We start from the raw sequence: 13,946 nt of genomic DNA on the forward strand, positions 1-13,946 counted from the left end.
GTTTGTTACCGTTTTGTATATTGAACTCATGTTAGTGATTTAACGGTTTACACACTGCTGGTAATTATGTCGGTGAACATACAAGAACATCTCGAGCAGGGCAGTCATCATTATGAATCAGATCGTACAACGCTCATTGTCTACTCGGAAGAAATTGATCTTTAGGGCAAAGAAACATGTCAGGAAATTACATACAATTGTCCATCTGCACTTTATTCAGCTAATAACATCTGTGGACTTGCAGCGCCAGCTAACATTGTGAGGTTACCGAGGTGGTCATCTGCGATACAGGCAGCTATCATCTATCCCCAGTACACTACCAGCTGGATGGGTGGTGGGAATACAGTGCAGACTGGATCTGTGGGGACGAGTGACCGAGAGAGCTGTCTGAAGGATCTACGGCTTATCACAACTTGCTTTACCTTATTGGGCTCCTCACAGGCTGGACGTGCTCACATTACAGCTAATCCAGAACTGTACGTCTGCCACAATTGATTTATTTCCACCTTTGATGTTTATCAGCTCAGCGCTGCAACAAGTCTGCTTTTATTTTCACAGTTCTGCTACAATTCTATTTGTATATAATACACCTTACTGTGTACTGTGACTTTGTGTGAGGAAACGGTGTCTACCAAGGCTGAACAGCCTACCGAGTTCCCCTGTACGTGGGTAAGTACTTCCATCCAGGCAGATATCCAACTTAACCAATGGTAGCTTTTATTAATGGAACAACAACAACAGGCACAAAACCAACATATGTACAGGAGTAACAACTACAGGTATGCCTTGTTAATGAGAGAGATCAGACTGACTTCAAACTGACAGGAAGGTGACAGTAACCATGACCATGCATTACAATAGTGGTATGCAGAAGAGTATCTCTGAGTACATAGCATGTTGAACCTTGAAGTGGGTGGACTACAACAGCAGAAGACCTCGCCGGACCACTCCTTTCAGCTAAGAACAGGAAAGCGTGGGCATCGGTTCACCAAAATTGGACAGTTGAAGATTGGCTGGTCTGATGAATCTTGATTTCCTCTTTTATCCTTCAGATCAGCTGTAACTGGGTAGATTCCCTTTCCAGTTTACTTAGACACAGGTTAAAAAAGTACACCCTGGTTGGAAACAAGGTTGCTGGTCCTTTTCCCCTATGTCTTTTAAGTAGTGGCTTTTTATTTTGTGTAGTGCAGGGACTTACCTTCTCTTGGGTCCCTATAGTACACCATGCTACAAGCCGAGGAACCTGGGCTGGCTACCCAGGAACCCCAGCCTGCTACCTCTTGAAGCAGATCTGGTGTAACAATTTTGAGTTTAACTGACTTAGGCAGTCTGAGAATGGTATTCCTTTGTGAAATGTTTTATCTGGATCCAGGGCCAGTCATTTGGACCCAGCAATGTAATGGAGCTGGAGTCTGACCCACGACAACCAATGGGCACCTGTGCTATGTAAACCCCTAATTTAGGGATGCTGCATATGTGTGCATTTTATTGTAAGTTACAAGTAATGTCAGGTCTCTTCAGTACTCTTATATAGCCTATGCAAAAGATGGACAGCAGGAGGCATGAGGATTGTGGAGCCTGTGATAAGCCTTTAGTGAATCAAGCTACAGGAGGCTTGCAAATGCTGCCACCACTGGACTCCTATATCGGTATTCATAACCGGGTTTCTTCTGGGTAACTGATGCTGCTAGCGTATCTCGTTGCTGGTGTACCCAGGCTGGTACTTCTGACCTCTTGGATCAGGTATGCTGTGGATGGATTCCCCCTGTCCTATCACACTGCCCAGGGCTACAGGCTAGCAGGTAGAGCAGTTGTAACAGAAAAGCTGGCTGCAACCTCCAGAAACAGCTAGAGAACGGATTAGATTTAGGGTCTAATCTGCAGGTCACAGGAATACAGCAATATTGAAGATGATTTCAAGCAGGTATTTGAAGCAAGTGATGTTTATTTGCTCTCACACTGGTTGGATTTACATGCTTTGCAAAGCCAACAATATGTACAATTATCTATGAAATTCTAGAGAAACGCTGTGATGTCCTGCATCACATGCTGTTTACAATGTTCAGAAAGATTTGAACACTCTGACAAAAGGCCACACAGTAACGACCCCCCCTGCTGGGCCTTTGGCCAGAGAAGGCATTTGACACTTCATCACAAAACTTAGTTAGCAATTCCTGCTATCAGACTCCCTTCCACATATGCGTAATTGGAAATTTCCACTAGCAACCTTACAAACCCTAACAATAACACATCCCAATACACAAAAGACCTCCATCCACAAAGGCTCATTGTATCAGATATATACATCAGAAATAAGGCATTTCCTTTAGAAAGGTTAAAACGGAAAAACGAATTTTCTACCCTGGTCTCTGAAATAACTATTTCCTAGCTTAAAATATACACAATATCAAAAATAAGTGCATGTGCAATAAATAAACACCCTGCACTATTTCCTTTAAATAAATTTATACCAGAAGTTATTTATCAGTGATCCAGTCACAGCAGGTTTTGGGAAACATATTGCACCCTGATACTAAAAATAACTCGGAAGCGTTGGGGCCTGAGAAGGATCGGGGGCGCCGTTACCCCCTGCTGCCATGTGTGTCAGAATTAAGGATGAGCGGACTCAGATTCCTGGAATCCGAGCCCCCCCCCCCCCCGAACAGTGCGGATCCGAGTCAGATCCGAGCACTGTCCGGGTATTCCCGCCGATTCCGAAACTTAAAACGAGGCTCTGAGTCATAATCCCGCTGTCGGATCTCGCGATACTAGGAACCTTTAAATTCCCCGCTTGCCGCCGCCATCTTCACTCGGGCATTGATCAGGGAAGAGGGAGGGTGTGTTAGGTGGTCTTGTGTCCTGCTATTTCTCGTGCTGTGCTGTGCTGTGCTGTGACTCCTGCTGAGTCCAGTGGTGCTTTTGCCAGTGCTCTGTCCTGCTGAGTCCAGTGGTGCATCAGTCAAGTGCTCTGTCCTTGCTGAGTCCAGTGGTGCATCAGTCCAGAAACTGAGGGAAATAATCTCTCAGTGGCTTAACCCACTTAGACTCTCCTGGGGATTTGTGGTGTCAGACAACACCAGTAACATTGTGCGGGCATTACATATGTGCAATTTCCTTTGTGGCTCCATTATCCCAATTAAAAGGATTTTTACCTGTTGGTGTAATGATGTTATAAACACTACACTTGAAAGCTTGAGCCTTTAAATGAAAAAGTCAATCTTCATTGCACGAAGATTTGCAACAGGGACAGTTTTTTTTTTGTTCACAAAGTCAACAAATAACACTTCGACGCTGTCTGTCTTTGACATACTTGATGGGATCTCAATGATGAATGCTCTGTACCATGGTCGTCAAAAACAAGAGGTAGTGACGCGCTCGAACTACACCCTCTATATGCTGCAGAGGATGTAGGAGCAGCCATATGTGCAGTGGAATTCAGACCAGTTGAGGGTGATATATTGTGGCCCCGGTACCAAATTGGGTACCGGGGCCACTCCACTACGCAGTCCACATAGATGCGTATCAGATATTAAACTACATTCACTGTTGCTGCTGTACCCAAAAATAGGTACTGCAATTCCAAACTACGTTCACTGTTGCTGCTGTACCAAAAAAATAAAATATTGTACCTAAAATCAATATTGTGAGGTGTTCCGAATAGACTGGAAATTAGTGGAAATGATTGTTATTGAGGTTAATAATAGCGTAGGAGTGAAAAATAAACAAAAAACTTGATTTTAACCCTTTTTATGCTTTTTTAAAAATAAATCGGAACCCTAAATCAGAACCATAACCTTTTGTCAGGTGTTTTGGCAAAACAAATCAGAACCCAAAACACTAAAAGTGCCCGGTGCACACCCCTAGTCAGAATGTGTATAAAAAGTGAGCTGTTGGAGCATGTGTCAGTCTAACGCCATCTGTACCTTTCTGGATGTCTCTAGTGCCATCAATTAGTGTCTGTAACTGTCCTTATTAGGACACTTGAGCTAATAAATATTATTTGCTTAAAGATTCTGCTAGACAACTTCTTCCCTGCTGAAATTTCTGTGACCTGTAGATTAGACCCAAATCTAATCCGTGCTCCGGCTGCTCTGAGGTTGGGATCCAGCATTCCAGTACCAACGTTTTGCCCGCTACCTGTAGCTCTGGCCACTGTGATAGACCAGGGGTACCATCCAGAGCAACCCTGATCTGAAAGCAAGAGGTCAGGGGTATCAGCCCAAATGTACCAGCAAGGGGGTACTCTAGCAACAACAGTCATCCAGAAGGAACGCGGTTCTGCCGCTAAGGAGTTCAGTGGTGGCAGCAGTTTTAGCCTTTCTTACTGCTGTTCGAGTGCACAATTTGGGATAAAGAAAGGGAATGGTGGCAGGACAAGAAAGTCAAGGTCAAGAAGGTAAAGGCTTCTATTCCAGACTCTTCCTTAATCTTGAACTTGAATGTGAATTCTATACCCCTGGTCACCACCTAGGGGATTTTCTCAATTAAACAGGCCTTTGGGATACCTATTTTCATGTCTCTGTTGTATTTAATGACAGGAAATTGTTCATTTTCTGGGTTCTGGGCTAACCCTTTCCGTTTACCTGCCTCGGTTTGGCAACATCTCCAAGAAATATACCAAGGTGCTAGTCGCTCTGAAGGCCGAATTGAGGAAGCAAGGAGTCAAACTATGCGCCTTATCTGGAAAACAATCTTGTAGTGGGAGGTCAGAACGCATTGTCAAGTTACAAGGCAGCTCCCACTGTAGGGTTTGTCCTGAGGCAAGATGAGCACTATGGAGTATGGTAAATATTAATATTATTATTATTCTTCATGTGTGATCTTCATTGGGAACGTCTAAGAAAGTGGGATCACTGACAGACTTCTCTGGATCATGCTGTCAGCTTGTCAGAAGCTACCAAGAACTTTCTCTGGAGGTGGCGAAGCCCAAAGTTAAGGTCAAAAGTAGTGTTGCTTGTTTGAGACAGAATGGATGATACAACAGGTGCCACTATAACAGGCTGAGGAGCCCACCTTTAAGGACAAGTGGTGCAAGGCACATGGTCACAAAACAAGAAAAGTCTTCACTTTAATGTTTGGAAATGAGAGCAGTGTGGAAAGCAATTCAGAACTTACATCTTCATCTAAAAAAAAAGTGCTTCAGAATAATCTTAGACAACAAAACAATAGTGGTCTTCATAAATCAAAAAGGAGTTTGGTCTAAGTAGCAAAGATCATACCATTTTGCAGCGAGAAACCTGAAGTCACTCTTAGCGTTGCATGTAACAGGTAAACAGAAAGTATTTGCAAATTACATCAGTCGATGTAATTTGAAAAATGCTAAATTTTGCAGAAATTATAGCGTTTCTTCCATTTTAGCCTTGCGGTCTGTGGCTTCCGGTAGCCTGGCAAATGTTCGAAGAACAGCCTTGGTCTCTACTTCTTTGGTCAGATCTACTGAAGCAAGACACAGCTCTCATTCAAATTCAGTGCAAATGGCATGGAGATTCGGCTGAAGCTGCTGAAGTAAAAGGAGTTTCACAACAAGTAAACAACACACTGCTACAGACAAGAAAGAATAATTGTTTAGATATCCATTTCAGGATTTGGAAAAAATATATCACATGGAGTGTCTCTAAATGTAATCCATTAGGAGCAACCATTCCACAGATCCTTGACTTCCTCCAGGATAGTTGCAGCTTCAGCTACACTCAAGGTACAGGTGTCTGCTTTAAGTGTGCTCTTGGATACAAGGTTAGCCTCATTTCTTCCAAGTAGGAAAGAGCATTTGTCCTTTCATTAGATCCTTTTTGGCTCCATGGCACCTTCATTTTAGTTCTGAACACTCTGATGTCTGACCCATTTGAGCCACTGCAAGAAGTTTAATTCAGATGGATGACACTGAAGGTGATTTGGTAGCAATTACGTTGGACAATTACAAGCTGTGACAGGATGGACCACCTATACCTGTCTGTTGTTGCTGGGGACCGGCTGGCCTTACTTTGTCCCCTTTCTTTATTCCAAATTGTGCCCCTCTAAATGCAGAAGGAGAATGATGCCACCACTAGGCTCTTACACCAGCACCTAGAACTGCTTCTGGGTAACTCTCGCTGCTAGGGTACCCGCTTACTGGTACACATGGGCTGGTATACCTGGCCTCTTGCCTTCAGATCAGAGTTGCTCTGAATGGTTTCCCCTGGCCAGAGCTGCAGGTAGCGGGCAAAGCATTGCTACTGGAATGCTGGGTCCAAACCTCAGAACAGCCGGTCAACGGATTAGATTTGGGTCTAATCTGCAGGTCACAGGAATTACAGCAGGGAAGTAGTCATCAAAGCAGGTTCTTGAAGCAGTGATGGTTTATTAGCTCATAATAAGGACAGTTACACCCCAATCTGTGGTACTAACAATCTCTCCATAAGTACAGATGGTATGATACTAATACATTACATGGTCACACAGAGCCATTGTTATACACATTCTGGCACACTTTAGCAGGGGGTAATCCAGCCCCCTGATCCCAGCTGGCTCCAACACGTCTAAAATATTCCATCAGATCTCAGGATGTAATCTAATCTTGCATCTAACACAATTTTGTGACAGGATGGACCTCCTATGCAACCTTGTCTGTTGTCGCTGGGAACCGACTGGACTTTGCCACTGTTCCCTTTCGTTATCCTAAACACGCCCTCTAACCTCAGTAGGAAGGACTTAGAAATGCTGCCACCACTGGACTGCTTACCTGCATTCAGTACCGGATTTAAGTAACGGACGCTGCTAGTGTACCCTGTTACTGGTGTACCTGGTCTGGTACCTCTGACCTCTTTATATGGATCAGGGTTGTTGTGGATTGATCCCCGCTGGCCTATCACACTGGCCAGAGCTGCTGGGTGGCCGGCAGAGCGGTGGTACCAGAAAGTTCGGTCCAAATCTCAGAACAGCCTGGAATGGATTAATGTTGGGTCTAATCAAGTTTCCAAGCAGGTCTTTGAAGCAAGTGATTTGCTCACCCTGGTTGAAGGTACCAGTGAGCAGGTCAGATGAAACGAGAACAATTTTCAATACAAAACAATGCTTTTTATACAGTGTTGGACACAGCCTCACCGGGTAAGCTAGCCCCCTGAGGTCTGTGCTATTCTTAGAATCAGGATACAATATGTTTACCCAAACGTGGATTTACATGCAATGCAAAGCTAACAATATTTACACTTGTGTAAATTTGCTGCATCTTGTTTTAGATACAGGAAATCTAACAGCATGTCTAATTAAACCTCCCTGTGCCTTCAGGTGCCGGCCCCTCACACATCAAAAGGTCTGATTAACATGGGTCCTTTCTTCAGACAGCTGCAGAATACACATTTCCAAAGAAAAGTCACAAAACCCCAAACAAGTCATTTCCCTACTCCCAAGTACATAAAAGCCTTCCTCAACAAAGGCTTATTGCATGAGGTATATACCTCAGAAATAATGCATTTCCTCTAGCAAAGTTAAAACAAAAAACTAATTTCCTCCCCTGGTCTCAGAAATAAAGATATTTATTTTACCACAATACACACAATATCAAAAATAAGTACATTTGCAACTATATAAATAAGCGCCCTGCGCTATTTCCTTTAAATAAATTTATACCATAAGTTATTTATAAGTGATCAGTTCCTAAAGCTTCCTGTGATTTCCTGCATCCTGTTTTAGAGACGAAGAAAACCTAACAGCAAGTCTAATTAAACCATTCTGTGCCTTTAGGGTAAAGGATGTGTTGGACACTCACACATCAAACGGTCTAATTAACATGAGATTATCATGGGATCCTTTCTTCAGACAGTTGCAAAGAAAACACCACATTTCCTTCACACGCAGGCTATTGCATTAGAAGTCCATATATGAATATAAAAATAAATACATTTATACTCCCAGCGCAGGGACTTGGCCCTTTCTGGTGCTGTGGGCCTGTTATTAACCAGCACCACAGCACCCATACATTAAATATTTACATTTGTTTAATAAATATACCCTTTAATGCATCTTTAATCCTTTAGTGCTGAAGTTTAACCCATTTGATGCTCCTCCGGCCACATAAACCTACAAGAGTAATGGTTGTAAGTTGCAGGAGATCCTGGCACTCAGCACAAGCAGTGGTAGCCTCTTCGGCAAGCAATGCTCAGGCTGGATAGTTGTCTGTTCTCACTTAACACTTGTTATCGTCTGGATATCTTCTCCGCCTCAAATTCTCAGGGAGACGTGTTCTCAGTTCAGCTATGAAATACATTTTTAATCTGCAACAGATATGGCTGGTTTTGTGTTTGTAGTGTGTCCTTCCATACGGTATTATTTTGGTACATCCCATTATTTCTGCCATTGAGGATTGAAGAGGAAAAGTGTGGATTATGGTTACTAATAATTTATTTGCCTCAAAAGACTCCATGGCACCTCCGTTTCCTACCCACGCTTGTAATGCTGTTTATATTTTTTCAGAAGACAGCTTGTGAAGTCACTGAGTCATAGGGGAAGAAGAGAAGTTACCTTATATAACATCTGAGGTGTGTGCTGTGCTTTTGTTTTCAATCCTATGTCTACCTAAACTGATAAAGGAATCTATCCATAGTTATGACTGCCATGGAGTCTTGAGGAACAGGAGTTATTGGTGAGTATAATCTGTTTCTCTGCTGAGACATGCAGATTGTAGGGTTAGAAACAGCATAAATCCATTGATTCATCCTTGTCTTGTCTTAGCGGTACAAGCTGCTGCTGGCGGTGTAATGGTGTGGGAAAGGATTTCTTGGCACACATTAGGCACCTTAATACCACTTAAGCTGTGGAATTTAAACAAAGCTTACCTGAGTATTGTTGCTGACCATGTGCATCCCTTTATGGCCACAGTCTACCCATCTTGTAATAGCTACTTCCAGCAAGGTATCGCGTCATGTCACAAAGCGCACATCATCTCAAGCTGATATGTGAACATGACAATGAGATCCGTATACTCCAATGGCCTCAACAGTCACCAGATCTCAATCCAGTAGAGAAGCTTTAGGAACTGGAGGTTCTTAGCGTAAATGTGTAGCCGACAAATCTGCAGCAACTGTGTGATGAGAACATGGACCTGTATGTATCTAGGCCATGAATAATTCAGGCTCTTCTGGGGGCCACACAGTACTAGAAAGGTGTATCAAATAAAGTGGTCACTGAGTATGTGACGTTTGTTGTCTTATTGTTCCACGCAAGTTGTCTTGGAAAAATGTTCTAGTACTGAACCGAAACATCAACCTAATATGTAAGATATTGGACTGATATGAAGAGAATATATCAGAATGGTGAGTGCCCTCTCTATCAGCAGACAGGGTTACATTCCCACTCGTGCTTTCATACAGAACATGGACACACAGATGCACCACATAGGTGTAATTAGTTTAATTTCTTTACTGATTAATTAGTGCTTGGGAGGAAAATAAGAGTTTGTTGTGGGCGAGTTGACCTCAGGGAGTAGACAGACGTTTTATGTCTAAACAGAGACAGGGTCGCGTGGATTTGTGACAGGCGTCATTAATAAACTGCTGTCCTTACCACCCTGACCGTAAAATTGGTTATGTTAGGGGCCCAGGGATTTGCAGCCTGACAGCGCTGGTGTCATAAGTTTCATCCTGCGCAGGACACGATGTGCGTTATCATCACGATGTAGAGGTTTCCTCTGGGAGCTTTGGTCGCCCTCTCACAATCCCGAAACTTACTTGTAGGTCAGTGTGTGTAATCAGCGTCGGACTGGTCCAGCGGGGTCCCGGGAAAATCACCGGTAGACCCCACTGTTCAATGGCCCCGCCCCCTTTTGCTAGGGGGCGGGGTCAGAATTCAATCGTTACGGAGGACATGTGTAATGGGCTCTGACTTGTTTGAGGACTTTCTGTTCCTCTATTATCCTGACAGCGAGCCAAACTGCTACTATTCCCGGCCAATTGCATTGAAACAGGTACACAGTAGTGATCTAATTTGACCCTAACAGGCATCCTTATCAGGCAACACAGTGCGTTCCACAGTGGAACGCATAGGAGAGCTATGAAATGACAAGACGTAACCCCGTTCGGATCGTCTGTTTTTCATCCAGCCGGCCATTCTCCCTAGGCATCCCGCAGACTGAGTACATTTATGGCTTGATGACAGCAGGTGACGATGAGAAGAACTATATAATCTGTGTGGAAGGTACAGAGCTTGTGATAGATTTAGCTCTCCTGCAAGTCAGAGTGTTAAACTTCTCTCATTTTCTTAAGTCTTGTCCTCCCTTATGTATGCTGAATGATTACTGTATTTAACCACAGTACATTTTATCTATTCAATACACAAAGTCATATGTGGCACTTTTTGAGAGTAAAAGAAAACACCATATAGAAACAGAAATTAATTAAATTTAAATGTATGGATTCCTGTAGAATTATAGATATTATACTTGTTTATCATGTTTATTATTATTACAAGACTTTACTGCTTATTTTTTTTTCTTTCTGTTCATTTGTTGTAAATCTTATTTTCCATATCCCTTTCTCACAAACTGAGATAAGATCCCTCTCCTCTGGTGTGTTTCCTAATTGTGGCCATACATGTAGAGATTCCATAGATAACCCAGGGAGAACTAGGCACTTTCCAGTTTTAACGGATTCTCTACCAGCAATGGAAAACTGTTTATATGTTATAGAATGTTAACAGAAAAAATGATAAATAATCATGATCACATTTTTAAAAGAAAAGTAATGAATGAACTGGAATGTAAATAACAATTGGCATACATAAGCAGGGATAATATGAATTAATTACTACAGTGCGCTTTCTTTACATTACTCCCCTATGCTAACCACATTAACCACTAGTTAAAGTCTCTGTAAAAAAAAGTATATCTAAATTTATTCGTTTCATTATATGTTCACCACTTAATAACACTGCTCTCATAATACCAGTTTTAAGCTGGTATTTTAATAAGTGGAGAAATAATTATATCTAGAGATTTCTTTGGAAGGGGGTTTAATCTGACCACTATCTTAGAAGTTGTGCTCCAGCCCTCTGTTCACATATTTGTTTTGTTAACTTACCAAATACTAGTGTTTGGGTAATTTGTATACACTGCATTCTTATATGCTACAATATGGCACTAGCTATGTCCTCGATGGGCTGACCTTGCCCCCTCAAGCCATACATACAGGTGGCTGGCCACACCCCCTCTGGTGGGCCCCTACCATGACATCCCCCGGTGGGCCCTTCATGCCCCAGTCCGACACTGTGTGTAGTAGGGAATTGAGAGTGAAAGTTATACTGGGGATTGATGTAAATTGATTAAAGTAGAATATTGATTTATATTTGTATTGTGAGCTGTATTTTTTTTTTTCTTTTCTTTCAGATGATTGCTTAGAACAAAAGCACAAGTTATTCACTGTCTATAAGGATCCCTGCAGAGACTGCGCTGGAAGAGACCGACCAGGAGCAGTCGGTGAGTAAAGATCTCTGAACCGGACTGTAAATATAGTATGTACATATTGTAGGGTGAATTAATTCTATTAGATGTTTCTCTCATGATGATCTTTCTCATCAATCTGCTCCACAGACCATAAATAATTACACACAGAAAGTGCTTTGTCTCCCTCTCATGATCTTTCTCTCCCGTGAGTGCTTTCTTAGTCTTTCACTCATGCCTGCTTTCTCTTTCCATCTCTCCAGCGCGCTCACACGCCATGACGCTTTCTGTCGCTTGCTTGCTCTATCTCTTGTGCACTTTCTCTCCAGAGATTGTGCTCTCGTTTTATCTGATGCCTTTTTGCTCGCTCACACAGATGGGCATTTTCACTGGCTCGCTCTTCTGTAGCTATGTTACCAATGATATGACTATTGTTTTTATGTACATTACAAGATAAGTGTGCCTGGTATGATTGTGCCAATGCTGTAATGATCTATCCTTGGTGTGTGTCAATGAAAGTTTTTTGTTGAAGTCATTTTCAGAATAAATTTACATTCAAGTGTAGATTTTGCAATAAAAAAAGATTTACTTCATTTTAGATGTTAAGTTACAGAGTTACAAAAGGTATATCACAGTAGTTCACATACTACCTGTCCCTTCATGATCCTGGCAGACTGAGAGACCCATGAATGGACTATAGGCTAATTTAAAAGCTTTTACATTGGTGGGTGTGTTTACAAAATGACGTCATCATTGAGGTCACATGAGCAGTGGTGAATCGTCAACGCGGATCTACTTTCTTAAAACAGATATTTGCACAAGATATAGTTCCTAGCTTTTTCACAGTATTTTATCAGCAATTCCTCAATAAAACATTTATATATAATAAGAATATATAGTAATATTGCAAATCAGGTTGTACAATTATAAATTCTATTATTATAAATACTAACCCTAACTTCAGAAGTTTGTACAGTTAATTGATATTCCCAATATTGACATAATGCTGATGATGTTCCTGAGTGTATATGGTCACTGTGTATTTGTGAGGATACCGTGTTATTTGGGCCCAATTCTACCCTCTTCACGTTGGCTGGCCACCCAGGGGTGCCTTACTATGCCAGGGAAGCCTACCCAGGACCTTCTAGGGTTCACATACACACTCAGGAAAATGCAGTTAGAAAACACAATAATACATTTATTGTAATAAAAACAATCACTAGACTATTATATACAAACAGTAAATAAATGCCAGGCAAGATTACCACATTATCGGTCCCTTACCCCACTAGCTTAAGGTGTTAGTCACCTGGCTGTCCTGACTTGCAGAATCCAAGACCTTTGGGTTAGGGTTAAATTTACAGTGTTTTGCCCTCCCTGGGCAAACCCCTGGGTCTCTCCTCCTTAAACATTTATGTGTGCTGGACCAGGTGGTTTGAGTGGGAGTGGACATGAGCTGTCCTTCCACAGTGGCTCCCTTGCTGTGTCCCTGACAAACTGTCTGAGCTAGTCCTGTGGAAGACAATGGATACTAATTGGCCTTCCCCCACCTCCAGAAATGAACCCCTTACAAGCTTTTTGAACCAGACCTATCTTTCAGCTATTCAGGACTTCCTGTAGAGAAAGGAGGGGGAGAATGAATTTAGCTACAGCCCTCTCGTCTGTATCCTAGAACTGGAGCCCACCTGATCCTTACCCATAACCCACTTCACTTTTAGAATAATGAATAACAGCTTCACTGCAATAACAACAAACACTTTTTCAATGGGTAACATGGAATTAAAGTCTTCTGTATAGACATGGCTACAATGTTCACTTATCCACATGTTATTCGACACTACAGTTGTACTATGGTGAGCGTGGGAACATAAACAGGGTTATAAAAAGTACATGTTATACTGCACGTTTTGTGAGAAATGAGGACCAGGATGGTTAAGGTGTTATCAAACTCGTTTCGTGACCGTATTAATTGTGGGATAAAGTCCAATTATGTTGCTTGGTGTCCGTGGAAATATATGGGAAAAAATGGGGAAAGAAATGGAGTACAATAATTGTGGTGGTCTGTAAATAATGTAGGTTGGACTCTCATAACATGGCTCAAATTCAGGCATTTAAATTGGTTAAAATCCTTCCCTGGTCGATCTCCACTGTGTCCCTGCTTCAGTCTCCTCTCCTGCTCATGTTGGTGCTTCCGCATCATATGTAGTAAGGGGAAGAGTAAAGTATAAAGCTCCATTATTATCTCTAATCTTAGGAGTTTGCATTGGTTCATTTTCCACTTTGTTATATTTGCTAGATGTCTTCCTTTTTTCTTTCCCATATTTACTATACTCGACTTCAACAAAATGGAGCTATATGTCCTGTCTCCCTTAAGTCTATTTTCTATGCCAGTATACACTTGTGTGTGCCAGATTTTAATTAGCTTTCATGTATTCTTCATGTGTTTTCTGTGTGTGGTTGGTGTTAAGTGACCTCTCATTACCAATTTGGTGGTTTCCCAGAATGGCATTTATCTTCACCCCACCATTCTTTCATAAGG

At 42.1% G+C, this 13,946-nt stretch overlaps 1 protein-coding gene across 1 annotated transcript in view; it reads left to right on the top strand.

Moving 5' to 3' along the window:
* The window catches only part of LOC142103502 (sphingomyelin phosphodiesterase 5-like), a 55,015-nt gene that overhangs the window by 20,353 nt on the left and 20,716 nt on the right, over positions 1–13,946 (top strand). The window contains exon 5 of the mRNA XM_075187540.1: positions 11,354–11,443. Coding sequence (XP_075043641.1) covers positions 11,354–11,443 — 90 coding nt within the window. The remainder of the gene's footprint in view (positions 1–11,353; positions 11,444–13,946) is intronic.

This window comes from Mixophyes fleayi, chromosome 1 (genome assembly GCF_038048845.1).
Source record: "Mixophyes fleayi isolate aMixFle1 chromosome 1, aMixFle1.hap1, whole genome shotgun sequence".
NCBI lineage: Eukaryota > Metazoa > Chordata > Amphibia > Anura > Limnodynastidae > Mixophyes > Mixophyes fleayi.